The 27,629-nt window shown below is 52.9% G+C and overlaps 2 protein-coding genes and 1 pseudogene across 4 annotated transcripts; 1 reads left to right on the top strand and 2 right to left on the bottom strand.

Annotated features, from left to right (window-relative positions):
* On the bottom strand, positions 1-22,675 carry ALDH16A1 (aldehyde dehydrogenase 16 family member A1). Of its 3 annotated transcripts, none has more exons than XM_036307080.1 (17): positions 22,543-22,675; positions 17,135-17,237; positions 16,517-16,643; positions 15,820-15,998; positions 15,656-15,733; positions 15,306-15,487; positions 15,063-15,215; positions 14,437-14,622; positions 14,195-14,290; positions 13,867-14,003; positions 13,630-13,735; positions 13,411-13,541; positions 12,905-13,072; positions 12,460-12,661; positions 1,767-1,952; positions 1,322-1,444; positions 1-271 (listed from the first exon to the last, which is right to left on the bottom strand). In XM_036307080.1, the coding sequence occupies exons 1-17, from the start codon at positions 22,630-22,632 to the stop codon at positions 221-223; spliced, it is 2,298 nt and encodes a 765-aa protein (XP_036162973.1). In that variant the 5' UTR covers positions 22,633-22,675; the 3' UTR covers positions 1-220. The 3 variants fall into 3 exon arrangements, with proteins under 3 accessions (XP_036162973.1, XP_036162972.1, XP_036162974.1); XM_036307079.1 differs by lacking the exon at positions 1-271 and adding an exon at positions 541-820; XM_036307081.1 differs by lacking the exons at positions 1-271; positions 1,767-1,952 and adding an exon at positions 541-820.
* On the bottom strand, positions 16,775-16,926 carry LOC118655451 (annotated as a pseudogene).
* Positions 22,551-27,507, top strand: PIH1D1 (PIH1 domain containing 1). Its single transcript, XM_036307084.1, has 10 exons — positions 22,551-22,690; positions 23,271-23,614; positions 23,954-24,020; positions 24,399-24,578; positions 25,743-25,804; positions 25,896-25,977; positions 26,411-26,540; positions 26,750-26,825; positions 27,154-27,297; positions 27,386-27,507. The coding sequence occupies exons 2-10, from the start codon at positions 23,525-23,527 to the stop codon at positions 27,425-27,427; spliced, it is 873 nt and encodes a 290-aa protein (XP_036162977.1). The 5' UTR covers positions 22,551-22,690; positions 23,271-23,524; the 3' UTR covers positions 27,428-27,507.
* Positions 27,508-27,629: the final 122 nt, after the last annotated feature.

Below are 27,629 nucleotides of genomic sequence, written 5' to 3' on the forward strand. Positions count from 1 at the left end.
TTTGAACAAAGCAGATAGGCAGATACAAGTCCTGAGAGATCAGGTGGCTCACAAAAGCACCTGCATTCAGGTTCCCAGGACCTGGGGCCTCGGGTGTGTGTCGTCCTGTCTTCCCTAAGATGCCTCTGTGGCCTTCCAGAAAATTCCCTCTCATCCTGAGCTAGTGTGAGTGGGTCCTTTGCATCAAAAAGAATTCCACACAGCGGTAGGCTCGAGCTGCTCATGGGCGCTGGTAAAATTCAGGAATCCTGTCAGCCGGCTGTTCCATCACCTGGAGGTGGGTGGGAGCATTTACACCAAGGAAATTGGCACAAGCGCTCACCTGGGCGCTCTATTCCCCAGAGCTACTCTGCTTGATGGACAAGACCAGGAGGAACAAGAGCCCCCGCGGTCCTGTCCCGGGCTTCTCAGAGGCCCCTTTATCTGTTTCACAAACACTATGCTGTACCGGAGCCAGATCGCTAGGCTGCTGAGTCACAGAACGAAAGTAACCCCAACAGACCCAGAGCTACTGCCCGCTCTCTCCCTCAGAAGCACAGCCAGGGTTGGTCAGAATTTATTTGAGGGCACGGACATCAAAGGAAGTGGAAAGGTCCAGGCATCTGGAGCCTGTTGGTGGTCCAACTCTTCTTCGTCCAAGATGGAGTGGACTCAGGTGTCAGTCGCCCATGGGCAGCCACAGGGCCTTGGTCCGTGCTGCCCGAAGCTCTAGCTCTGGGCCTGCTCCTTCGGCCTCCTGATCCCAGGCCCGGGGGCAGCCCCTGTCCACCCACACGGGCTTCAGGTTTCCTGCCGAGGCCCATTCCACAAACTGGGAGCCCTGGCATGGAGACAGGGGGATCAGCGTGTCCTCCGGCTTGTTTGATAAGCAGCTGCTTCCTTGGCAGCACGGATACTACTGAGGGGGGGCGTGGAGGCTTGACCTACGCCCTGTTGCTATAAGCTCAGCTTCTGGCAAGCAAGCCTTGCGGATGCTGGGGAAACGGGGCTGACCTTTGTGGCTGGGGAACTTCCTCCCCGTCAGCAGCCCACGTTCAAATGGGGCCTGAGGTTTCTGTTGACAAGGTTTAAAGAGGGTGGGCTATGGCTTATCACTCTGTTGCTAGGGTATGGTCTTTAGAAAGGGGCTGTCCAGTAAGATTAGGTCTTTGGGCCGGGCAAGATCTCAGGCCCTTGTTGCTAAGCAATCCTCTTCCTTAGCAACCAGGGCTCTGAAGGGGAAAGCCTGCAGAACATGGTTGCCAAGGTGTTTCTTCCCCTTAGCAACAGGAGTTTTAAGGGGGCAGAGCCAGGCTCCCAGGAGATGTAAAACAAAGGGTACCTGGGCAGATCCGAAGTACCACAGGGCCTGGACGTCCTGGTGCAAAGCCAGGCAGCGGGTGAGGTGGTCCCGATCTCCTGTCACCACGTTCACCAGGCCGGCTGGCAACAAGGTGGCCATATCCTAGGGGAGGGAGAGAGTGGCCACCCGGGGTTGGGAGGGAAGGATGTGAGACCCCGGAGGCCGTGGGGGCAGGGAGTGAGCATCTGGGGGAATGGCATGGGGCTCCCAGAAGGACTGGGCCAGGGCACGACTGGTGAAGGCTTGTGGTCTGAAGAACATGGTCCCTGGATCTAGAGGAGTGAAGGCTTGGATTCCTGGACAGGGGTTACCATGGTTACCAAGGGGTGAGGGTGGGAACGGAACTCCTGTAGGCCTTGGGGTGCCTTTCATCTGTCTGGAGCCCCAGGGGCTGCTGGGAACAGCAGCAGGCAGGCGACTGTACCTGGCAGACCTCCAAGGCGGGGATGGGACAGGTCTCGCTGGGCACCAAAACCACGGTGTTGCCATGGGCCAAGGCAGGGGCCAGCAGGGACACAAAGGCAAGCAGGGGCCACTTGTCCGGACACACAATAGCCAGGACCCCCAGTGGCTCCCGGAGTCGGAGCACAGGGCCTCTCAGCTCAGCTACCTGCAGGGACAGGTGGGAGGTCAAAGGCGGGGCGGGGGTACCTGACTACCTCCCAGGCCATCTCCATCACCTGCCCCTTTCTTCCCTCCTCACATCCCCATCTCTGCTGCTTCATAACAACTCCAACAATAATAGAACCAAGTGATGGTTCAGAGCCAGATGGCCTGGGTTCAAGTCCCAGCTCCACCACTCATCAGCTGTGTGACCTCAAGTGAGTTGCTTCACCTCTCTGGGCCTTAGTTTCCCAGCTTTCAAATGAGGATGGTAATAGAACCGACCTCAGAGACTTGTTGTTAAAATGAAATGAGCTGCCGAAACCGGTTTGGCTCAGTGGATAGAGCGTCGGTCTGCGGACTGAAGGGTCCCAGGTTCGATTCCGGTCAAGGGCGTGTACCTGGGTTGCGGGCATATCCCCAGTAGGAGATGTGCAGGAGGCAGCTGATCGATGTTTCTCTCTCATCGATGTTTCTAACTCTCTATCTCTCTCCCTTTCTCTCTGTAAAAAATCAATAAAATATATTTAAAAAAAAAAAAAATGAAATGAGCTTCTGTGTAGATGAGGACCACCAAGGGTTGTTGAAACCTAATTGTATTAAATATCTTTTGATAAGCCTTCTGCTCACATTTTTCTGAATGTCTGAAGTATACAGTTTGTGTACATTGACAGAGCTCTTTTATCACTAAAGCAAATTTAATTTTTTTGTACTAGAAAAATGTGAACATTTTAGTTCTTGGTTATTCAAATATGTTAATTCAAAATTAGTTTAATGTGTCAATTAAACTAATTAATAGCTTTGGACACTTAAAAGAGCTCTAAATTTGCTTGTACTTAAAGGCTTAATTTGAGTTTTCCCAGTTAGGGTCACGGGTGTCCTTCCACCCACCCTTTAACAGCTGCCTGGCAAAGACTAACAAGCAGCTGTTAGTTATTGGAAAAAAAAAAAATTAAAAAAAAAAAAGAAATGAGCTAATGTGTGTAGAGGGATCAGAACTTGGCCCATGGGTTTGTCTGTGTGTGTGTTTGTACATTAAAAAAAACCCTTCATAATTGATATTCATTACCCTGCACACATTTTAAAGGATACAATTTGATTTTGTTTTTAATCCACACCTGAAGATATATTTTTATTGGTTTTTAGAGAGAAGAAGGGAGAGAGAGAGAAACATTGATCAGTTACTTCCCATAAGTGCCCTAACCGGGGATTGAACCCACAACCTTTTTGGTATAGGGGACAATGCTCAAATCAACGGAGTCACATGGCCAGGGTTTTGATAAGTTTCAACATAAAAATACACCCATGAAACCATCACCACAATCATGATCATGGACTTCGCCCTGGCTGGGTGGCTAAGTTGGTTCACCCCTACACCAAAAGATTTCTGGATTAATCCCCGCTTTGGGGCACATACCTAGGTTGCTGGTTCAATCCCCGGTCACCTTGTGTGAGACTGATGTTTCTCTCTCCCTGTCTCTAAAGTCAATAACCATATCCTCAGGCCCTAACTGGTGTGGCTCAGTGGATAGAGCGTCAGCCTGCAGACTGAAGGGTCCCAGGTTCGATTCCGGTCAAGGGCATGTACCTTGGTTTCTGGCACATCCCCAGTAGGGGGTGTGCAGGAGGCAGCTGATCGATGCTTCTCTAATTGATGTTTCTAACTCTCTATCCCTCTCCCTTCCTCGCTGTAAAAAATCAATAAAATATATTTTTAAATAAAAAACAAAACAAAACATATCCTTAGGTGAAGATTAAAAGAAAAGATCATGAACTTCACCCCCCAAATTTCCTTGTGTTTCTTCTCTCCAATCCCTACTCTCTGTCCTCAGACAACCACTGACCTGCTTTCTCTCACTATAGATGAACTGGTATTTTCTAGATACGGAATTACAGTCTACTCTCTTTTTTTGTTTTGTTAATCCTCACCCAAGGATATTTTGTCCACTGATTTTTACAGAGTGTGGAAGGGGGGTGAGGTAGAGAGAGAAACACCGATGTGAGAGACACATCAATTGGTTGCCTCCTACACAGACCTTGACTGGACTGGGGGTCAAACCTGCAACTCAGGCACATGCCCTTGACTAAGAATCGATCCCTCAACCCTTTGGTGTGTGGGTGATGCTCTAACCATTTAGAAACACGGGCCAGGGCTCTATACTTTTTTTTTTTCTTTCACTATATTTTATTGATTTCAGAGAGGAAGAGGGAGAGAGAGAGAGAAACATCAATGATGAGAGAGAATCGCTGATCGGCTGCCTCCTGCACGCCCTCTACTGGGGATGGAGCCCGCAACCCAGGCATGTGCCCTTTTACTGGAATCGGATCTGGGGCCATTCAGTCCGCAGGCCGACGCTCTATCCACCGAGCCAAACTGGCTAGGGCTATAGTATCTTTTTTTTTAAAATATACTTTTATTGATTTCAGAGAGAAAAGGAGAGGGGAAGAGAGATAGAAAGATCAATGATGACAGAATCATTGATCGGCTGAGTCCTGCACGCCCCACACGGGGATCAAGCCCGCAACCTGGCATGTGCCCTGACCGGAATGTAACCTTAACCTCCTGGTTCATAGGTCAATGCTCAACCACTGAGGCATACCGGCCAGCTACACTTTTTAAAAAATATATATTTTTATTGATTTCAGAGAGGAAGGGAGAGGGAGAGAGAGATGGAAACATCAATGATGAGAGAAACTCATTGACTGGCTGCCTCCTGCATGCCCTAATGGGGATTGAGCCCACAACCCAGGCATGTGCCCTTGACCAGAATCGAACCCAGGACTTTCAGTCCACGGGCCGACGCTCTTTCTACTGAGCCAAACCGGCTAGGGCTCTTTTTTAATCTGACTTCCTCACTCAGCAGTCAGTTGGAGGTTCATTCATGCTGTGGCATGTTCATTTCCTCTGATTACCAAGTAGGAGTCCGTTGAAAGGATGTATCATATTTTGTTTATCTACCAACCTACTGAGGGATATCTGGGTTGTTTGGAGTTTTTGGCTACTACGAATGCTGCTGCTATGAACATTTGTGTGTAAGTCATGGTGTGGATATACGCTTTCACTTTCTCTAAAAATCTAGAAATTAGCCCTTGCTGGGTTGCTCAGTGGTTAGAGCATCATCCTGATAGGTCAAGGTTTCGGGTTCAATCCCCAGTCAGGGCACATACAAGTAATCACCCAATGAATGCATCAATAAGTGCAACAAGGAGAAGCCAAGATGGTGGCATAGGTGTAAACACCTAAAATTGCTGCCTCGCACAACCACTTCAAAGTACAACTAAAAGACAAAGCGGACACCATCCAGAACCACAGGAAGGCTGGCTGAGTGGAAATTCTACAACTAGAAGGAAAGAGAAAAGCACACTGAGACTCAGGAGGTGCGGAAGTACAGTGCAGAGGTACGGAGGTGCACACACGTGGAAAGGGCTGGCAACAGAGGACGCCAGTGTCTTTTTCAATCGGGAGGGAGTCTCAAGCTCCTGATGGCTCTGAACTCCAGTTCCAGGCGAGTCTCTGGGGACCCAGACTCATACGGGGAGAAACTGGACTGTCTGGCATCGGTTGGAACTCGAGGGCGGCTTTCTCTCAGAGGTGCTTGCAGCGATTACCCGGACACCGAGACGCGGGGCCTCTTAGGGCAGAGCTAAGGACCAGCCATAGCTGTTGCTCAGCCCTGTTGATTCCCTGAGACCCCGCCCCACCCCAGCTTGCACAGAGGCTTTTGTGTGTGAATGACTTGGCCATGTACAATATAAAATTACCTAATTGCAGCTGGGTCAGAGAGACCCAGAACATTCAAAAGAAGGCCCAAGGCCCCACAGCAGCTTGCATTGCTTCACAGCTGGCCTCATCTGGTCACCTCCAAACCCCCAAAAAAGAAGAGGAATCTCTCCATAGCTCCTGCTGGGTAGCCTCAGGCAGAGGCTAAATTAGCACCTCCTTAGAGATCCAAGAGCCAGTGTACCCAGTGGTCAGAGTGGGACCATCCAGATTACAACTCCTCAGATCCATAAGGGACACACTCAGGGGGCAGACTCAGAGAGCACCAAAGCCCCACTGAAGCAAGTCTTGCCCCATAAGGGTGTCTCCAGCACAGAAGTTCTCCCACCATAGACACAGCTGATTAGCCAATTGGCCTGGAGGTCAATTCCTCCCAGTGATACCAACAACAATCAAGGCTTAACTACAACAAGACTGTGCACAAAGCCCACAAAGGGGTGCACCAAGAGTGTCCACCTCAGGTAATTGGGGAGGCTGAGCCACTGGGCCCTATAGGACACCTAGCACACAAAGCCACTCTATCAACACAGGGAAGCAGCCAAAATGCGGAGACAAAGAAACAGATCACAAATGACAGAAATGGAGGAAAGCAAACTACTGGATATAGAGTTCAAAACCATGGTTATAAGGTTTTTCAAGCCAAAACCGGTTTGGCTCAGTGGATAGAGCGTCGGCCTGTGGACTGAAGGGTCCCAGGTTTGATTCCGGTCAAGGGCATGTACCTGGGTTGCGGGCGCGTCCCCAGTGGGGGATGTGCAGGAGGCAGCTGATCAGTGTTTCTAACTCTCTATCTCTCTCCCTTCCTCTCTGTAAAAAATCAATAAAATATATTTTTAAAAAAATAAATAAGGTTTTTCAAGAATTTTCTAGAAACCGCCGATAAATTTAGTGAGACCCTCCATAAATCTAGTGAGACCCTCAAGGATATGAAAAAGGACCAACTAGAAATTAAACATACACTGACTGAAATAAAGAATATTATACAGAGATCCAACAGCAGACTAGAGGATCGCAAGAATCAAGTCTAAGATCTGAAATACGAAGAAGCAAAAAACACCCAACCGGAAAAACAAAAAGAAAAAAGAATCCAAAAATATGAAGATAGTGTAAGGAGCCTCTGGGACAACTTCAAGCGTACCAACATCCAAATTATGGGGTGCCAGAAGAAGAGAGAGAGCAAGATATTGAAAACCTATTTGAAGAAATAATGACAGAAAACTTCCCCTACCTGGTGAAAGAAATAGACTTACAAATCCAGGAAGCGCAGAGAACCCCAAACAAAAGGAATCCAAAGAGGACCACACCAAGACACATCATAATTAAAATGCCAAGAGCAAAAGACAAAGAGAGAATCTTAAAAGCAGCAAGAGAAAAAAAGTCAGTTACCTAAAAGGGAGTACCCATACAGTCAGCTGATTTCTCAACAGAAACTTTGCAGGCCAGAAGAGACTGGCAAGAAATATTCAAAGTGATGAATAGCAAGAACCTACAACCAAGATTACTTTATCCAGCAAAGCTATCATTCAAAATTGAAGGTCAGATAAAGAGCTTCACAGATAAGGAAAAGCTGAAGGAGTTCATCACCACCAAACCAGTATTATATGAAATGCTGAAAGGTGTCCTTTAAGAAGAAGAAAAAGGTGACGATAAAAATTATGAACAACAACAACAAAAATTATGAACAACAAATACATATCTATCAACAAGTGAATCTAAAAATCAAGTGAATAAATAATCTGATAAACAGAATAAACTGGTGAATATAATAGAATCAGGGGCATAGAAAGGGAGTGGACTGACTATTCTTCGGGGGGGAAAGGGGTGTGGGGGATGCGGGAAGAGACTGGACAAAAATCATACACCTATGGATGAGGACAGTGGAGGGGGGGGAGTGAGGGCAGAGGGGGGGGTAGGAACCGGGTGGAGGGGAGCTATGGGGGGAAAAAAGAGAAACAATTGTAATAATCTGAACAATAAAGATTTAATAATAAAAAAAAAGAAATACAAATTTCCAGTTATAAATTAAGTCACAGGGATGTGATGTACAGTATAGGGAACAGAAGTTTTTAGAAATTTAGAATATCCTGGCCCGCCTAGCCACGAGGTCATAATATTATTGTAATACCTATGTATGGTGACAGATGGTTACTAGATTTATTGCAGTGATCACTTTGTAAGGTATATAAATGCTGAATCACTATGTTGTAGAGCTGAAACTAATATAGAGCTGTGTGTAAACTACTAGTATAATTAAGAATAAATGTTTAATTGGAAAAAAGTGTACTCAACCTTAAAGCGTAGTGTTATAATTCTAAATTATTATCACAATGGAAATAAAATTTAATAGCCTCACCGCCCCCCCGCCCCCCAAAAATAAGTGCAACAACAAAGTGATATTTCTCTAAAAAAAACCCCAAAACCAAAAATCTGCCCAGGCCCATGTGTCTTAGTTGGTTGGGCGTCACCCGTCTGTGCACTGAAAGGTTGCTGGTTCAATTCCCGGTCGGGATACATGCCTGGGTTGTTGGCTTCATTCCTGTTAGGGGGCGTGCAGGAGGCAGCCAATCGATGTTTCAAACTCACATCAATGTTTCACCTCTCCCCTCCCTTCCTCTAAAATATTTTTTAAAAAAACTAGAAATTAAATTTATTGAGGTAAATACCTAGGAATCATGGCTGGGTTATATGTAAGAGAAAGAGATAGAGAAACACGGATTGGCTGCCTCCCAGACGTGGCCCAGCCGGGGATTGAACCTGCACCCTGACTGGAAACCAAGCTGCCACCGTCTGGTTTATGGGTGGACTCTCCAACCCACCGAGCCACACTGGCCAGGGCTGAAATTTTAGCCAGTTTCCTAGGTATGTGGTTACGCCTCATTGTGGCTCCATTTTGCATTTTTTAACTGATTTGAGAGAGAGAGAGAAAAAGGGAGAGAAACATCAATTCGTTGTTCTACTTATGCATTCACTGTTGCTTCTTTTTTTTTAATATATATATATTTTATTGATTTTTTACAGAGAGGAAGGGAGAGAGATAGAGAGTCAGAAACATTGATGAGAGAGAAACATCGATCAGCTGCCTCCTGCACATCTCCCACTGGGGATGTGCCCGCAACCCAGGTACATGCCCTTGACCGGAATCGAACCCGGGACCTCTCAGTCCGCAGGCCGACGCTCTATCCACTGAGCCAAACAGGTTTCGGCCACTGTTGCTTCTTATATGTGCCCTGATCAAGATCGAACCCGAAACCCTGGGGCACTGGATGGTGCTCTAACTAACCGGGCGACCCGGCCAGGGTGCAGTTTGCATTTCACTTATGATTACTCTTTAGTGACGCTGAACAGCTTTTCATGGCTCGTCTGCCATTCATAGCTCTTTGAAGGAACTGGTAACATCCTCAGCTTTTAGAATTAGTTTTATTGTTTTTTTGTTTGTTTTAAAGAATTTGTTTTGTCGGGGTCAGGGTGCATGTGGGAGGCGACGGATCTGTTTCTCTCTCACATTGATGTTTCTCTCCCTCTCCCTCTTCTTTCCTCTCTCTCTCAAAATTATGTTTTTACGGATTTTTTACAGAGAGAGGAAAGGAGAGGGATAGAGAGATAGAAATATCGATGAGAGAGAAGCATCACTGATTGGCTGCCACCTGCATGCCACCTATTGGGGACTGAGCCTGCAACCTGGGCATGTGCCCTGGCTGGGAATCACACCAGTCACCTCCTGGTTCATGAGTCGATGCTCAACCACTGAGCCACACCGGCTGGGCTCAACAAAAGCATATATTTTTTTAAATGGCTAAATCTTTTTAAAAATATATATTTTTTTATTTCAGAGGAAGGGAGATGGAGAGAGAGATAGAAACATCAATGATGAGAGAGCATCATCGATCGGCTGCCTACTGCACATCCCCCACTGGGGATGGAGCCCACAACCTGGGCATGTGCCCAGACTAGGAATCAAACCGTGACCTCCTGGTTCATAGGTCGACATTCAACCACTGAGCCATGCTGGCCAGGTAAAATGGCTAAATTTTTAAGTAAAGATTGATATCTAAAATGTTGGCGAGGAGGTAGAGAAACTGAAACACATACTGCCGGTGGGATAGCGAAATGGTACTTTGAAAACCTGTTTGGCAGTTTCTTGTGAAATTGAGTATGCACTTATCGCACCATCTGGCAATCTGATTTCTAGGTATTTACCCAAGAGCCATAAAAACATGTTCACACAAAGGCATGTATGCAAACTACTTACTCAACAGCTAAAGCCTAGAAAAGCCCAGCTTCCTAGCCACTGGTAAATGCAGGAACAGATAGGGCATGCACGTAAGATACCGCTACTCAGCAATAAAAAGGAATGTATTGATAGATGCAATAAGGATACATCTTAAAAGCAATGAAAGAAGCCAGACATCAAACACTACACCAAGCATGTCAAACTCGAGGCCCGTGGGCCGCATGTAAGAAACGTTTTAATAAAAATTTCATAACTTAGTTTTTACAATATCCTGTTGTACATAATCTACATATATAAGAGGCTGATATGCAAAGCGTCCCCTCAGGAGTTCGACTGGGAGACGGGGAGTTTGATCGCTCACTACGATGTGCGCTGACCACCAAGGAGGGGCTGGCACGGAATGAAGGAAGGCCCTGGCTGGCAGCCAGCAAGGCCTAGGAACCCTACCCATGCACACATCCCGTGCACCGGGCCTCTAGTTACGAATAACGCCCTACAATGGTCGCTAATGACTGATGACTATGATCGTGTTGCATTCGTTTCCCTTACGCGCCTTAGATGCAGGTGCACCATTTCTCTCCACTAGTACTACCAGGGAATATCTTAGCAGCCAATTGCCGTCATTACTCTTGGACTGACTTGTTTGGTTTGCGCAACAGGAAATATTTCGCTTTTGGAGAACAAGAAAAATAGGTTTATTTGCGTCACGCTTATTAATTCATGCAGTTCTGCAATGTCTGGTGAGTTAATGTTCAAGAAAAACTATTAATTTTTAATAAAATGTTATTTTATGTTAACGATGACTCATTTATTTCAGCCCTTTCTATTCAGCATGTCTACCGAAATAAACCTACGTTTCTGTGAAAAGTGAAGCTTTTGGCCCTGACCGGTTTGGCTCAGTGGCTAGAAAGAGTGTCGGCCTGGGGACTGAAGGGTCCCAGGTTCGATTCCGGTCAAGGGCATGTACCTTGGTTGAGGCACGTCCCTAGTGGGGGGCGTGCAGGAGGCAGCTGATCAATGTTTCTCTCTCATCGATGTTTCTAACTCTCTATCCCTCTCCCTTCCTCTTTGTAAAAAAATCAATAAAATATATATTTTTTTAAAAAGTGAAGCTTTTGTTTTTTTGCGGCCCACAGACACTTACACCTTGCTTATTTGGCCCGTGTTAGCTCTGAGTTTGACACACCTGCAATACACAGTATGACTGCATTTGCGCTCTTGAAGAAAACGGAAAGGACAGAAAGTGTAGTGGTTGCCAAGCACTTGCAGTGGGGGAAGGGGACGAGGAGGGAGAAGCCCTTTGGGGAGGTGAACATCTGTCCTGATCGTGATGATGCAACTGTACGTATTTGTCAAACTTCACCAAAACGCAGGCCTGAGAAGGCACAGTTTGCTATCTGTATTCTGTACCCCAACTAAAGCCACACTTTAAAAACCCTCAAAGACTGCGGAGCACAGACAGACCTGAGAGTGTTATGCTGAGTGAAATAAGCCAGTCAGAGAGAGACAAATACCATATGACTTCACCCTAATGGAATCTAATGAAATAAATGAACAAGCAAAATAGAGACAGACTCATGGCTAGAGCCAGGCTGACAGCTGTCCGGGTCGGGGAGCTGAGTGAGAGGAAGGAGGGATTGAGAGAAAAAAAAAAAAAAGAGAAAGAACTCATGGACATGGAAAACAGCGTGGGGAGTGCTGGGGGAGGGGCGGTGCACAGATGACGTGTAGTGGAACTGGGCACCTGAAACCTGTATCATTTTGTTAACCACCCCAATAAATTCAATAAAAGTTCAAAAACAAAAATAAAAACTACCAAATAAAAAAGAAAATCAGCCGAAACTGGTTTGGCTCAGTGGATAGAGCGTCGGCCTGCGGACTGAAAGGTCCTGGGTTCGATTCCGGTCAAGGGCACATGCCCAGGTTGTGGGCACATCCCCAGTGGGAGATGTGCAGGAGGCAGCTGATAGATGTTTCTAACTCTCTATTTCTCTCCCTTCCTCTCTGTAAAAAATCAATGAAATATATTTAAAAAAAGAAAGAAAATCAGCCCTAACCAGTTTGGCTCAGGAGATAGAGCTTCGGCCTGCGGACTGAAGGGTCCCGGGTTCGATTCCCGTCAAGGGCATGTACCTGGGTTGCGGGTACATCCCCAGTAGGAGGTGTGCAGGAGGCAGCTGATCATGTTTTTCTTTTATCGATGTTTCTGGCTCTCTATCCCTCTCCCTTCCTCCCTTTGAAAAATTAATAAAATATATTTTTTTAAAAAAAGAAAATCATGGTTACAACCCACTCAATTGACTTTATGGGTTACTAACAATTTGAAACACTAATCTGAGGTAGGCCCCATGCCCATTATACGGATGAGAAAATTGAGGTACGGAGGCCAAGGTACTTGCTGGTGATCACAGCTTGGGCCCCAGGTGTGGCTCACTCCAGAGCCTTTGTTCCGACCCCGCTCCACACCGCCCGCTCTGTCTGCCCTCCCACAGGCCCGCTCACCTGCAGGCTGTGGCTCTGGGCCTGGGCGCGGGCCCCCCAGGCCCGGAGCCGCGTCACGCTCAGCTCCACCTCCGCCTGGGCGGCCTTGAGCTCCACTCCGTGCCTCTCCAGCCTCAAGGACAGGGTGGGCTCCCGGCGCTCCAGGGCGGCTGCCAGTGCCAACAGCAGGGCTGCCCGGGCCCCCGGGGACTGGCCCATCCAGCTGCGGGCGGACAGTGAACATCGGGGGCTGGTCTCCTGGCCCTGGCTCTTCCCAGATGCCCCTCCTCTGTCCACGGCCCTTACCCTGGGGGTCCAGGCCCGATAGCTCAGCCGCCCCCAGGAAGAGAGGGGCCAACCACACCCCTATTCCGTCAGCCGTGGGAGCTAACCCCACAGCCCCTCAGCCCTGGGGGTCCCCCTTTGATGCCTCACAGGGCCTGGGTGTTGCCGAGACCCCACTTACCCAGGGGCAGCCTGGTGGGCGGCCTCCACAGCCACCCGGATGTCCTTGGCTCCGCCCTCGGCCACGTAGCCATGGAGATTGCCCTGCGAGTCGTGGATGGGCCTGGAGCTCCGGGCCCCAGGCGCCTGGAAACGGCCCCCCACGAAGAGCCCGTAGGGGGGTGCTGGGCTGCAGTAGGGTGAGGTGTGAGGGTGGGTCTTGGGGCCAAGGTGTTAATCAGAGCCCCTGCGCCAGCCCCCTGAATGGACCACTCCAGCTCCCATGAGCTTCTGGGTAACCCCCAATTCTTGGCCCCACAAGACACTGGGGGACCCCAGACCTCCGTTCAGCAGGGCTGAGGCTCTCCTCAGGCCTGGACGGTGGGTGTGAGGCCGTAAGACCTAGAATGCAGATCTGGGTGGGGCCTGGGACCCTTCCAGGGCTCTAGCTCACCCGCTTCAGTCCAAGGGAGCCTGCCCCTCCTCCCCCACAGGATTCTGGGAGTCGTGGGCCCTGGAACAGCTCACCTGGGACCTGTTTCAGGCCCAGCCGGGAGGGCTGAGGGCACGGTAAGGCCAAAGGTGTCATAGTTCAGATTCTCAGAAAGGTAGGGCAGCCGGGCAGGGGTCCCCGCGGGCCGCAGGTACTCATACAGGCCCTGTGAGAGGGACAGTGCTGGGAGGGTGCAAGGCGGGCACAAGGCTGAGAGAGGGTGCCGATGGTGGCGGGCGGGAGGGGACACTCACATCTAGGCCCCCGTGCCAGGAAGACCCACTCTCCTTGCAGCCACCCGTGGGCACCGCAGGGTCTCTGAGGCCGTGGGCGTTGATCCAGACTGTGCCCACCCGGAGCCTGTGGGGAGACGGGGCATCAGAGAGCAAAGCAGGGAGTTGGGGGGGTGGAGAGTCAGAAACAGAGGCGTGAAGATGGAAGCGCGGGCCCTCCCCACAGGCCGCTGCCTGTGCCCGGTGGGTGCCACTGACCCGTAGCCCAGCTCCAGGGCCTGCCCCAGCCTCTCACTCCACACACTGGCACTGCCTCCTCGGGGCGTCCCGTTGGCCACGGCCAGTGCCTCCTTGGCCGTGCGGAATGGGGAGGCCACGACCAGAGGCCACGGTACCTGGAAGGTGACAGTGAGTTCAAGCAGCCTGCCAACCCCGCCCCCCTATGCCCGCCCCCACTAGGGGACCAGCGTCCAGTAGTCAGCAGCCCCAGACCCAGGCCAAGGGGCCACCAGGGCCTCTGCTGTGGCCCATGTCTGGGGGCAGATGGGTGGGTGGAGTAGGATCTCTTGGACACGAAGGGGCTTACCTCTGCCCGGGCACACGGGGAGGAGGGGGGCAGGTCAGAGACCAAGGTTGGGGGGAAGAACGGGCTGTCTAGGGGCACATCGCCAGCCTGGAACACCTGGGAGAACGAAACAGATCTACTAGTAGAAGTCCACTCCCAGGTCCCTCCTCCCCCGGAACCCAGAAGCCCAGGCCCCCAGCACCTCCTCCCTCAGACCCGGGTCCCTCCTCCCCCAGCACCCTGCAGCCTGCACCCCGGCTCACCTGTGCGCCCTGGCTCTGGGCCTCACGCACAAACCGCTGGGCCAGCTCATGTGCAGCAGCCCCTCGGGCCCCCATGTCCACGGCCCCGTCGAGCCCTCGGCCTCCCCGGAGCCGCGCCATCCGCACCCGGAGCCGCCTCATTGCCTCGTCCCACACGGACTCCTGGACGAGAAGCCTGAGGCCCCCCTGTTAGGGAAAGGGATGTCAGGGGCCATGTGGGGGGACAGGCCCCCACAGAGGGCTGAGACTCAGGGACACACATGCAGAGATCGAAGGAGGGTCAGGGAGAAGTGGCCAAGGACCCTGGAGGCTGTCCGAGGCCCCGGACCCCAGGCAGAAGGTGGAGTTCCAGAAAGCTGGTCATTTCAGAGTAAAGACAGAGGTTGGGAAACCAGGGGCACGAACACTCAGAACAGTGAGGGGTCCTAGGGAGCAAGAGACAGGCCGGGCCCTGACAGACCAGGAGAGCCGGGCAGGGAGATCCGGAAATCGGAGGTGATGATTCCCACACGCGCTGGTGTGAAGACACCAAGGACTGAAAACTGAACAGACACGGGGCCCCAAGGTCTGGAGACAGACAGGCACAGCCCTCAGGACATCAGGGGACACTGGCGCGAGGGGCTCACCGGGCTGCGGTCCGACCAGGCTGCGTCCACGACGCCCTCCACGGCCGAGTCCACATCTGCCGCCTCCGTCAGCAGCAGCAGCGATTCGGTCCCCAGCGCCAGGCCCAGCTCTGGACCCACGCCCGCCAGGGTGCGCCGAAGGACACGTCCTTCCTGGGGGAACCCCACACCCCACGGGGTTCAGAGGGGGAAAACCTTCTGGACCCCAGCCCTGCCCTGTCGCCCTCCTCGCCCTGAAGGTACCTCGATGGCTCCGCAGAAGGCCACCTTCTGGACCCCGGGCTGGGAGGCCAGGACAGGCCCCAGGGAGGCAGGGCCACTGATCACGTTGAGGATTCCTGGGAAGTGGCCCAGTTCCCCTGCCAGCTGGGCCAGGAGGAGGGGTGTTGGGGAGGCCGGGGGCACGAGGACCACCACAGTGCAGCCTAGGGAAGGCGGGCAACTCAAAGACTCAAGAGTCCAGGCCCCAGCCCCTCCTCCCTCAGACCCAGGGGTCCAGGCCCCCAGCCCCTCCTCCCTCAGACCCAGGGGTCCAGGCCCCCAGCCCCTCCTCCCTCAGACCCAGGGGTCCAGGCACCCAGCCCATCACTTACCCACAGCCAGGGCGGGGCAAATCCTCCACATCATCTCCAGGAAGGAGAATGTGGGTGGCAAGATGAGACCAATTACTCCTGCGAGAACAAATGAGGTGACTGGGACAGGCACTGGTGGGCCCTGATGGAAGAGGGGGCTGGGGGCCCGGACTCATGCTTCTCACCCATGGGCTCCCAGCCTGCCAGCGCCTCCTCCTGGATGTGTGCCTGAATTGCATGGTACTGGAGCAGCTGCTGGGCCAGCGGGACATCCCTGTCTCGAACCTCTCGAACAGCCCGCCCAGTAACCAGGGACTCCAGGGTCCACAGCAGCCGCTGGTGCTTCTGGATCATCTTGGCCAGCCTGTGCAGAAAGCAAGGGGGCCGGTCATTCCCAGTGCCCCTCAACCTGAAAGGGTCTTGAAACACACCCCATTTACCTGAACTACAATATTCCCCACGAACCCTGGGACATCCCCCTTTACCAGGGGTAAGAACACTAGAGACTGATGGGAAACGTAGTCCAGGAAACAAATCCCGAGGCTGCTGTGCAAAGATTTTGGCCACCTGTAGCCCTGGAGATGCTGGGCTTACCTCTAACCTCACACATTTTGGGAAATGGAATCTCTGTCTCTAGCTGCCCCAGGAGGATGCTGGGAAATGCACTTTGGGGCCCCACCAGTCCCGATGAGCCCCAAGGATATTCTTTCGGGGGGAAATAGAGGTTTTGTCATTATAGTCCCCATAGATGGGACTAAAGGCCAAAAGGCATGCTGGGAACATGAACCTTAGCGGCCAATGAATTCCGTGGGATGTTGGGAACCAGGGTCTTTGTTCTCAGTCCTTCCCCCGCTCCCTGGGTCCACACCTCAACTGCATCACCTGGTCAGGTGCTTGGCCCGAGCGGCTCCGGGGAGTCCAATCCAGTTCTCCAACGCGGCCCTGGCTGCCTCTGCGGCTGCAGCCACATCCTCAGCCTGTGCCTGGAGGCAAGTGGCCAAGTTCTCTCCTGGGGAGACAAGGGGGGGGACCCAGATTGAAGAGGGGGTAAACTGTGTCAGAACCGCGGGGGGCTAAGATTTCCGGGGACTGGGAGCGGGCAGTAAAGCTGGTCCCCGGCCCTGCTGCGGGTCTCAGGTCTGTCATCTGACAAATGGGGATAAATCCATTGGTCCTTGCTCCGAGGACCTCCGCATTCAAGGAAGGGATTTTATTTTATTTTAATTTTTTTTTAGCAATAATCGCGCCTCAGATAAACCTCATTGGCTACGATACTGCCACTGCGCAAAGCTAAGGGAGGGATCTTTAGTAGATGGTGACTCAGAAAAGTGTCCACGGGGACTTGAGACCATATTAGAAAAACCAGGATCAGGAGGAGCCCAAACTCTCAGCCTCCTCCCCCCATCAGGCCCTGAGCAAAGACATTAGGGTGTCTGTGTTGGGTATGGCCGGGGGCATGGGTGCCTCTCCCTCCCCTAATGACCAGGGGACGCCTCCTACCTGTGATGGGATCCTGGCAAGGCACTGACTTCCTGTTTTCCGGCTTTAACCATTTTCCACTTACATAGTGGCCCAAGCACCGATCCTGGGTGTCCAGCCAGGCCTGGGAAGGGGGAGAGTTTGGAAAGGGGTCTGGGAGGCAGCTCAAGGAGCGCGACCCCTGCCCAGTGTGCTCTGGGAGGGGGACACCTCCCCCCTTCGCCCCACCAGCTAATTCTTTTCCTGTGTAGGTGGAAAATAGACATAAACATAACAGACACATAACACACTCAACATTTGAACCATTTTAAAGCGTACAGTTCAGCGGCATTTAGTAAATTCACAGTATTGTGCAACTATTACCACTTTCTAATTCCTGAACATTTCATCACCCCCAAAAGACAGCTCCGCAGCCATTAAGCCAGCGGTTCTCAACCTGTGGGCCGCGACCCCTTTGGGGGTCGAACGACCCTTTCACAGGGGTCGCCTAAGACCATCGGAAAGCACATATATAATTACATGCTGTTTTTGTGATGAATCACTATGCTTTATGTTCAATTTGTAACAATGACATTGGGGGTCACCACAACATGAGGAACTGTATTAAGGGGTCGCGGCATTAGGAAGGTTGAGAACCACTGCTAAGCAGTCGCTCTCCCTTCCCCATTGCGCCCAAACCTTGGTAACGGCTAATCAGCCCTCTGTCTCAATGGATTTGCTATTCTGGGCAGTTCACGTCCATGGAATCCTACACTAAACGGCTTTTTGTGGCTGGCTTCTTTCACTTGGCATGGTTTTTTCTTTTCTTCTTTTTAATGTTATGATTGGCATGGCGTGTTCAAGACCCGTCCATGCCATATCCTGTGTGAGCACCTCATTTCTTTTTATGGCTGTAAGGTACTCATTATCGGGACAGACCACATTTTGTTTAGCTGGTCCTCGGGTGCTGGGCATGCGGGCCGTTTCCGCTCTCTGGCTATTGTGAATGGTGCTGGTGGAGATGTCCCTGTGCACGTTTTGTTTGTACACCTGGAAGCGATGCCCATGGGACCATGTGACTTCTAAGCCAGGTGGTTCCTGTGTTCCCTCCATCTCAGCTGTCAGCGTTTGGGGGGTGAGTGTGGGACCCCGAATCCCGAAGACAGACTGGATGCTGCCCTGCCAGGCGCGGTTTATTTGGCCGTGGCACGTCTAACTGAGCCCAAGGCGTAGCATATGGGCTTTGCAGAGGGGCAGCCCAGGGTGGGGTCCCTGGAGCGAGGGCCACGGCCAGGTTTGAATCCTGGCTCCGGTGCCAGGTGCAGGCATGGCCAGCCTTACTCATGGTGCAGCCTTGGCCAGATCCGGCCGTGGCCTCCGCTCAGTGAGCATCTGGAAGGTGGCGGCAAGGACAACTCCCCACCTCAGAAGCATGTGAGGATGAATCATCCGTGTCAGATACCAAAGCAGCAGTACTTGTACCTTCCTATTATTTTTATTTATTATTATTATTTTTAAAAAATATTTTTTTTTCAGTTTTGGAATTCTTTTTTTTTTAATTACAGTTTACTTTTATCTTAAAGATTAAATATATTTTATTGATTTTTTACAGAGAGGTAGGGAGAGGGATAGAGAGCTAGAAACATCGACGAGAGAGAAACATCGCAGCCACCTCCTGCACGCCCCCTACTGGGGATGTGCCCGCAACCAAGGTACATGCCCTTGACCAGAATCGAAGCCCTGACTCATCAGTCCGCAGGCCGACGCTCTATCCACTGAGCCAAACCGGTTAGGGCTCTATTAATTTTATTGCAGCTCCATAGCAGCTTCACGTTTCTCTCTGTCCCTGGTCCCGTCTTCCCCAAATCCTTGCTAAATCCATGACACGCTTCCCACTTTTCCCTTCTACAAACTTCTCTCTTATCACCCCCAGTGCCTCAGTCTCCTGACTTGTCTCTTCCCCTGCCCACTGGCCCTTCTCCTTTTTCTTTAAAGTCAAATGGTCAACAGGAAGTTCCTAATTCAAATCCCTCCAGAGGCTGGGGAAGGGCGGGGGGGGGGAGGGAGAAAGACACTTTTGACATAGTTGAGGGTATCTGAGCACGAGCTGGGCATCAGATGATATTAAAGTAGGACTGTTAATGCTGAGTGTGCAGATGGCAGGGTGGTTATGGTACAGGAGTCCTTATGTGTTAGAAATGAGGACTCAAATATTTATGGGAAAGTAATATGACATCTGGGATTTAATTTTTTGTTGTTAATGCTCACTGGAGGGTATTTTTTCCATTGATTCTTAGAGAGAGTGGAAGGGGCGGGAGGGGGGAGGGGAGAGAGAGAGAAAGAGAGAGAGACATCCATGCGAGAGAGACACATTGACTGGTTGCCTCCTACACGGGCTCGGAAGGAGGGCGGGGGCTGAACCGGAAACCCAGGTACGTGCCCTTGACCGGAATTGAACCCGAGACCCTCCCGTGGGCGGGCTGACTCTCTAACCATTGAACCACACCGGCTAGGCCATGGGATTGGAATCACTCCAGAAAAAGAGAACACACAGGGAGACAACAACTGGACCAAATGCTAATCATTGTTGAAGCGCAGTGAGGGATGCATGAGAGTTCACAATATTAAGTACCCTGGAATTTTGCAAAATTTCCCCCCAAAGAAAAACAAAATCCTAAAAGAATGTCCATAGGGTCCCCGCAGACCTCGATAGTGTGAGAAGAGGGCCTGGGGGAGACTGGGAACTCGCCACTTGTCTAACAAGACAAACTGTCGCTAACGGAGCCAGATGATTTTTGTCAGGAAACGTGAGCCAAAGGTTGCCAAATTGGGGGATTTTATTTTCAAGAGAAGCTGGAATCCCGGATGTTTACATGGAGTTAGTTGTCAACAAATTCACATTTTTTACCAATAAACATCGGCCAAAGAAAACATGTTTATTGGCCGAGTCTGGCCAACAGACCCTAAGGCTGAGACCTTGGTCTGGGGCAAGGTGGGGGCACCACAGGCGCTGGAATCTGAGGGCTCGGGTTCAAATCTCAGCTTCCTCCTTTTCTCTTGTATTTAATTTAAATTCTTGATTGGTTGAAAGTTCAGCTTCCCCTTTTCAGCTGTGCTGACCACGGGCAAAAATGACTTACTTCTCCAAGCCTCTCTGCGCTCTCACTAAGATAATAACCACAATGACCCCTCCCACGGTGGTCCTGGGAGAGTCCACGCAAGTATGCTGAGCACAGAGGGTCACAGAGAAAGCATCCAATAAATAGGATAACTAGGAGCTTTTAGCACATTGCTATTTCGCGACATTCCACTCCCACCCTCCAAGTGTGGGGGTTCTCTGCACACTGTCACAGCTCCTTTTATTTATTTTTTAAATGTATTTTTATTGATTTCAGAGAGGAAGGGAGAGAGGGAAAGAAACATCAATGATGAGAGAGAATCATTGATTGGCTGCCTCCCGCACGCCCCCTACTGGGGATCAGCCCACAAGCCAGGCATGTGCCCTTGACCGGAATCGAACCTGGGACCCTTCAGTCCGCAGGCCGTCGCTCCATCCACTGAGCCAAACCAGGGCCACAGGTCCTTTTATCTGCGCCTACACTATATATCTAGATCTTGTCTCTCCCAGGGTTCCGTTATCTTTTTTTCTATACATTTATGTTGATTTTTAAATATATATATATTTTTATTGATTTCAGAGAGGAAAGGAGAGGGAGAGAGATAGAAACATCCATGATGAGAGAGAATCATGGATCGGCTGCCTCCTGCAAGTCCCCCACTAGGGATCGAGTCCACAACCCCGGCATGTGCCCTTGACCAGAATCGAACCTGGGACCTTTCAGTTCACAGGCCCACCCTCTATCCACTGAACCAAACTGGCTAGGGTTCGGTTCTTTTTGACATTGATGCCTCCCAGGTCCCTGCCTCTAGACCTGAGGCTCAAAGTGGTATTTTTCAAAAATATACATATTCTTATTGATTTCAGAGAGGAAGGGAGAGGGAGAGATAGAAGCATCAATGATGAGAGAGAATCACTGATCGGCTGCCTCCTGCACGCCCCCTGCTGGGGATCAGGCCCGCAACCCGGGCATGTGCCCTTGAGTGGGAAACACTCAATCAGAGCCACACCAGCCCGGCCCAAAGTGGCCTTTGACTCGTGCACACGTTGGACAACAGGTGACAACTCAGCTCAGCATCTTTCCCCGGAAGCTTGCTCCTCCAGGGTTCACCATGGGGTGGGGGACAGTCCACCTCGCCACAGGGCCAGACCCCAAGTGCTGTCCTCGCCCCTCAGTTCCCCGAAGCCTGCTGCTCCTGCACCGCGGCCTCATCCCCTCCTGTCCCTCCACAGCCTGCGCAGGCGCAGCGCGCATCCTGGACGTGGGTTCTTCGTCCACCCTCCTCCCCTCCCCCTGCAGAAGCCCAAGCTCCTCGACTGGGTGCGAGAGGGCCCTTGGGGGTGACCTGGCTCCATGGGGGGGGATTCTGAGGGGCCTGGGCCATTACGGAAAATTCGAGGCCCCTTACTTATCTGCGAGAACCTCCAAAACGTTATGGGAGGCTCAGAGGCAGCGGTTCTCAACCTGTGGGTCGCGACCCCTGAAAAGACATCCTGCATACCAGATATTTACATGACGATTCATAACAGTAGCAAAATTACAGTGATGAAGTAGCAACGAAAATAATTTTCTGGTCGGGGGTCACCACCACATGAGGAACTGTAGTAAAGGGTCGCGGCATCAGGAAGGTTGAGAACCACAGAGCCTGAGGGATCACAGGAGTCCCAGGGAATTTGAGGGTCATGGAGCACCATCAGCATTTTCAGCGGCCCCGAGGACTCACGGGGGGCCCACGCGACACCCCCAGAGGTGGCGAGGGACCACGGGGGGGCCATGAGGGCACGCTGAGGGGCTGTAGGTAACGAGGAGTTCTGATGGATTCCGGGGTTCCGAGAGCCCCCCGAGATCACCGAAGCCACACAAGTACAGAGGAGCCTGAGGACTCACGGGGACTCCACGGAGGGTCCGAGTGATTAGGGGAGCCCCATGAGAACTCTCGGGGTGCCCTGGAGGACCATGGAGGCACAGGATGTTCTCAGGAACCCTGGGAAGTCTACGGGGTTCAGAGGTTCCCTGGAGGTTCTGATGTGGCTCCGAAGAACCAGTCGCACCCCTCCGGGTGGGGCGGGTCTGAGGAAGCGGGAAAACACCGCCTCGAGCTCGGGCCGTGAGGCACGAGGACCCGCTAAAGGGCTGAGAGGCACAACCGCAAAAGCTCCCGGGAAGCTGGTCCAGGGGCGCCGGGAATCACAGAAGCAAAGAGGTGCGGAGTCGCGGAGCTGCCGCGGAGGATCACGGGAGTCAGCGCGCAGAACCCGCGCGGGTGGAGGGGGGAGAGAGGGAGGGAGGAAGGGAGGAAGGGAGGGGCAGCGCCGGCCCGCAGGCCCTCACCAGCGCGCATGCGTGGCTCTCCGGCGCGGGTCCGTACTCCAGCGTGGCGAAGATCTCTCGGGTGCGGGACCCCGCGCGCGTGGCAGCCATCACCCGTCCAGACCGCTTTCCACCAACTGCCGGGCGCTCTACCCGAGGGAACTTCGAGGTCCGAAGGGCGGGGCCGCCGCCTCCAGGGCAAAGGGCGGGCCGCAGGAGATGATAGAACGTGACCCAACCTTAGGACCCGGCGACCCCGCCCACGTAGTTCGGAGCATGCGCAGTCCTCACAGTGGGGGGGACGGAAGAGAAATTGTGTGCGCCTTGCAAAAAACGGAGAGTTCCAGATTTAGAAGGGTGGCCGTGTTGGCGTGTCTTTCCACCACCCTGTTCACAAAACTGCAGCTTTCGGCCCGAAATACATTTGCTAGAGAATCGAGTCTAGCTGTGGGGCGAAGCCATAGTTCGGAGATCAGAAGGGAATCTTAGGATGGACACTGAAATGAGGGTTTGACTGCCCGTAACCTGGCCTGAGGAAGCTGTCGGGAAGGAAGGGGAAGTTTGCCTTTAAACGACAGCGGAAGTGTGGCATTAAGGGAATCAGCCTCAGAATCTAGTTTTGATTGGTTGAGGTGAGAGGAGGCGTGGCCTCGTACTTAGACTCTGATTGGTCAGTAGCGCGGTTGCTGGTTTAGGTACGAGCGCTGAGGGAGTCGGAAGTGTGGCGAACTCAAATTTCTGTTGCACAGAGACCGGAAGAGTGGCTGTCATTTAAACATACGGCGTGTTGGAGCATCGAGAGATACTGTCCCCCAACAGATTTGACGACGGTACCTGATCTGAATGGAACTGTAGCCTCCGGCCAGATTCCTCGATTCTCATATACAACAGTGGGTGTCGGAGTCTGTTGAGGGCCCGGGAAGCCGGCCCCAGAGTTCCGATCCCAGCAAAGGCTCCCCTACGTCGGCGTTGCTGGGGACGCCTAGGTCTCTTCTCCGGGGCCATGGCGGACTTGAAGCTGCTGGTGCCGGAGCTGAACGAGGCGGAGGCCATGGGCGCCGAGACTGCGCGTTTCCAGGAGCTGCTGCTGCAGGTGCGCACTGACCAAGGACTCCTGTGTCCCTGGTTATTTGGGGGATTCTTTTTTTTTTTTTTTTTCCCCTGAGATGGGATTGCGGTTCCCAGAATGCACTAGAGAGGCAACAGGGCTTCTGGGAATTGTAGTTGGTTAACTCCAAGTTTGCTAGGCTCTGGAATAAATGGGAGTAAAACTGGGGTTGTTCTTTGGGTTCCTCAGAGGAGGACAGGGACATAATATGTCTTATTCCCTGCTTGGCTCATATCCCTAAACATTGCTCAGTAAACATTTGAGCAACAAATGCGGGTCTGATAGCACAGACGCCAAGCCTGGAAGTCATGTTCCTTCACCCAGGCCTCCAAGGAGCTCCAGCAGGCCCAGACGAGCAGACCAGAATCAACACAGATCCAACCGCAACCAGGTGAGGAAGGCAGAAACCCAAAGAGAGTGAGCGGTTCCCAGGGAGAAGTGGAGAGACACTGGGGTCAAAGGACACAGAGGAGGGAGGAAAGGGACATCATAAGAGGGTTTAGAAGCCTCGGTGGGGAAGTGAACAGAGATCCAGAGGGAGAGCCAAAGAGAGGAGGGGGGGGGGGGGATGGGAGTGACTAGGGGGACAGAGACTCCAAGATGGAAAGAGAGTCAGAGGTCCCAGGCGTGGGGAGGGGGACAGAACCAGAAAGTGGAGGACTGAGACTCAAGGAAGGGGACCGATGGAAAGAAGGACAGACTGGGGAGAGGACGGATGGAAATCAAGACCCACATGGAGACATGGTCAGGACCAACCCATTCCCACCAGGCTTCTGCGTAAAGACCAATTCATCCGAAGGGAAGGTTTTCATCAACATCTGCCACTCTCCCTCCATCCCTCCCCCGGCTGACATGACCGAGGACCAGCTGCTTCAAATGCTGGAGGAGGACCAAGCCGGGTTTCGCATCCCCATGAGTCTGGGAGAGCCTCATGCCGAACTCGATGCAAGTCAGTACCCTTGGGGGACCCAGGACCCCGGCCCCCTAGGTCCTTCCTTCCCCAGGACCCCAGAATCCAGGGCCCAAAACTCTCCTCCTGCAGGACCTAGAAACCCCCTGATCTGATCCCTTCCCCCAGGCATACCCCTAGCCTCCTGGGCCTGCTGCAGCGGCCGCCTGGGGCAGTCCTGGTTCTGCCCACCTGGCCAGGCTGGCACTTCTCTTTGCCTCCCTCCAGGGCGAGGGCGGGCAGGCAGGTGCTTTATTAGCCCATCTTCTGGATCGAGGCCCAGGCCAGCTCTCACCCTCATCTCTGTTTTCTCCTTCATCCTGTCCCCTGTCTCTGTCCCTCTGCCCCTCTCACCTCTGTCTCTGTGGCATTTCTGTCTCTATGTCCTTGCTTGTTCAATTCACATATGTCCCCTGAAGCCTCCTGGGACCACGTTTTGGGTGGTGCCCCAGGGAGTAGGGACTTATCAAACCCAGAACTTGGGGTTTCAATACTGTGTGATTCTTGCTGCGCCGGAGGGGGCGGTTGGCCCACATCGAAGGGTCAGGGTCAGGGTCGGTCATGGAGGGCTTCCTGGAGGAGGAAATGTCCAACTTAAGATGAGAAGGAACCGGAGGGGTTCATCGGGTCAAGACAGAGAAGATTCCCCGGATATCACAGCCCCACAGCCTTTCGCCCCCGACAAAGCCTGATATTAGCCCCATGTTCCCTCCCCTGGGGCCAGGCCAGGGGCAGCCAGCACGGAGCTGCTTCCTTTTTTTCTTTAATGGTCCCAACTCAGCGGTTCTCAACCTTCCTGATGCCGCGACCCTTTAATACAGCTCCCCATGTGGTGGTGACCCCCAACCATAAATTATGTTCGTTGCTACTTCATCACTGTAATGTTGCTACTGTTATGAATCGTCATGTAAATATCTGATCTGCAGGATGTATTTTCATTGTTACAAATGGAACATAAAGCATAGTGATTCATCACAAAAACAGTATGTAATTACTTATGTGTTTTCCGATGGTCCTAGGCGACCCCTGTGAAAGGGTCGTTCGACCGCCAAAGGGGTCGCGACCCACAGGTTGAGAACCGCTGCTTTAGTGCTTTCTCCTTGCCTGTCTGAGCCGTGGGGCTGCCCCGAGGGCGGGGGGCCTCACCCCTTTCTCTCCCCGCAGAAGGCCAGGGTTGCACCGCCTACGACGTGGCTGTCAACAGCGACTTCTACCGGAGGATGCAGGTTGGGGGCGTGGCTGCGGGTGAGGCCTGGGCAGGGGCCGCTCCCTTTACCCTCGAGCCCTCCCGCAGCCCTGCTCCCCGCTCTGTCCTAGAACAGCGATTTCCTGCGCGAGCTGGTGATCACCATCGCCAGGGAGGGCCTGGAGGACAAATACAGCCTGCAGCTGAGTCCAGGTGAGGGGGCCCGGGCAGCGTGGGGGCCGCCCTTGGGAGAGGCGGGCGAGTGTGGCTAATGGCTTAGCCTCTAGGCTGCGATCCTGGGGACAGTGCGAGGCTCCCCGGGGTGTGTGGGGTGTGTGTTAGTGCCTGTGGACCGGGCCCTGGCCCGTAATCTAGGTAAAGGGCGGGGTCTGGACAGCGTGGGAGCCTGGAGTCTGAAGCATCTCTGAGGATCAGATTTTATTGGCTAATACTCCGGGAAGGTGGGGACAAGGTGGGCGCGCTTCCTGAAGCTAAGCCTGGGGGTGTGGTCAGGTCCCTGGCCACCTCCACCATTCTCCCCTCCCGGGAAGCTCTCCCGGTGCTAGCCGCCCCCCCTGGCGCTTCGAGGAGGGAAGGGAACCCTTACCCTGTGACCTTGACCCGCCCTCCCTCCCTCTCCCCGCAGAGTGGCGCCTGTTGAAGAACCGGCCTTTTATGGGCTCCATCTCCCAACAAAATATCCGCTCCCGCCAGCGTCCTCCGATCCAGGAGCTGGGGAACGTGTTTACCGCTGACTCCTTGAGGCCCGCGGAAAGGTGGGCTGTCCTGGGTCCCTCTCTCCTGTCCCCCACTGCTCTTTGCCATCCCTCCCTCCCCAACGGGGCGGTGTCCTGGGGCTCTGGGAACCCCCAGACCACCCCGAGGCCGCATGCTGGCGAGAAAGGAGGGAGCCACATGCCAGGCAGGGGCAGCAGCCCCCGAGGACCTGGGGCTCTCCTCAGTTCTGGCTCTTGTTCGTCCTCAGCCCTGAGAAGCCTCACCTGAACCTCTGGCTGGAAGCCCCTGACCTCCTTTTGGCGGAAATTGACCTCCCCAAGCTGGTGGGTGTACCCTCGACCTGAGCTGGAGAATGAGGTTGGGGTGTGGGAGGGAGAGTGGCCTGGGCTGGTTGCCAGCCCGTTAGTGCTGCCGTCTGAGTTTAGGGCCCTCGGGCCCACTTCCGGTGCTGTCCCAAGGGTACCCAGGGCATCGTAAGTGACCCAGCGTGGAGAACTGTAATTACCGTGCCCCCCGCCCCTTTTCCCTGGAAGGTTAGACCCTTTAAATATGGTCTCCCAGCACGTGAGCCTGCTCTCTCGGCCCATGTTTTCATCATCCTGTGTCCTGTTGCCAGAAGGGAAGGGGGGGCTGATTGCAGTCTATCCCCAGGATGGAGCTCTAGGGCTGTCGCTGGAGATTGGGGAGAACCGCCTGGTGATGGGGGGCCCCCAGCAGCTGTACCATCTGGATGCCTACATCCCCCTGCGGATCAACTCTGCTGAGAGCAAGGCGGCCTTCCACCGGAAGAGAAGGGTACCTGGGGTGGGGGGTGGTTCGGGGAAGCGGAGACGTGGGGGCCAGGACTCCTGGGTCCTGAACCCTCTCCCTTTCCTCTCCTCAGCAATTGATGGTGGCGATGCCCCTTCTGTCCGCGCCTTCTTGACCCGGCGTCGCCCTGGGCTTCCAAGTGGGGAGAAGAAGGTGATTGCTTCTCTAAAACAGAAATAAAAGAGTTTGCCTTTACTCTGTGTCCGGCTGGGAATACATGGGGAGTGGGCGGGGAGGGACATTGGGCTGTAGCCCTGGCGTCCCGGAGGGGTCACTGCTGCAGCTCAGGCCTCATCCTCTCCCTGAATCCTCTCCCT

The sequence above is a fragment of the Myotis myotis genome, unplaced genomic scaffold (assembly GCF_014108235.1).
Source record: "Myotis myotis isolate mMyoMyo1 unplaced genomic scaffold, mMyoMyo1.p scaffold_m19_p_45, whole genome shotgun sequence".
NCBI lineage: Eukaryota > Metazoa > Chordata > Mammalia > Chiroptera > Vespertilionidae > Myotis > Myotis myotis.

What these genes read in the sequence shown, in the direction of transcription:
- ALDH16A1 (XM_036307079.1), bottom strand. Translation starts at nt 22,632, where the DNA reads ATGGCTGCCACGCGCGCGGGGTCCCGCACCCGAGAGATCTTCGCCACG. An exon ending in AGAGCCACGCATGCGCGCTG is followed by an intron (nt 17,238 to 22,542) that starts GTGAGGGCCTGC and finishes CCCCCTTCCCAG; the next exon opens with GCCTGGCTGGACACCCAGGA. An exon ending in CCCCGTGTGCCCGGGCAGAG is followed by an intron (nt 14,004 to 14,194) that starts GTAAGCCCCTTC and finishes GTCACCTTCCAG; the next exon opens with GTACCGTGGCCTCTGGTCGT.
- PIH1D1 (XM_036307084.1), top strand. Translation starts at nt 23,525, where the DNA reads ATGGCGGACTTGAAGCTGCTGGTGCCGGAGCTGAACGAGGCGGAGGCC. An exon ending in TCATGCCGAACTCGATGCAA is followed by an intron (nt 24,579 to 25,742) that starts GTCAGTACCCTT and finishes CTCTCCCCGCAG; the next exon opens with AAGGCCAGGGTTGCACCGCC. An exon ending in ACTTCTACCGGAGGATGCAG is followed by an intron (nt 25,805 to 25,895) that starts GTTGGGGGCGTG and finishes GCTCTGTCCTAG; the next exon opens with AACAGCGATTTCCTGCGCGA.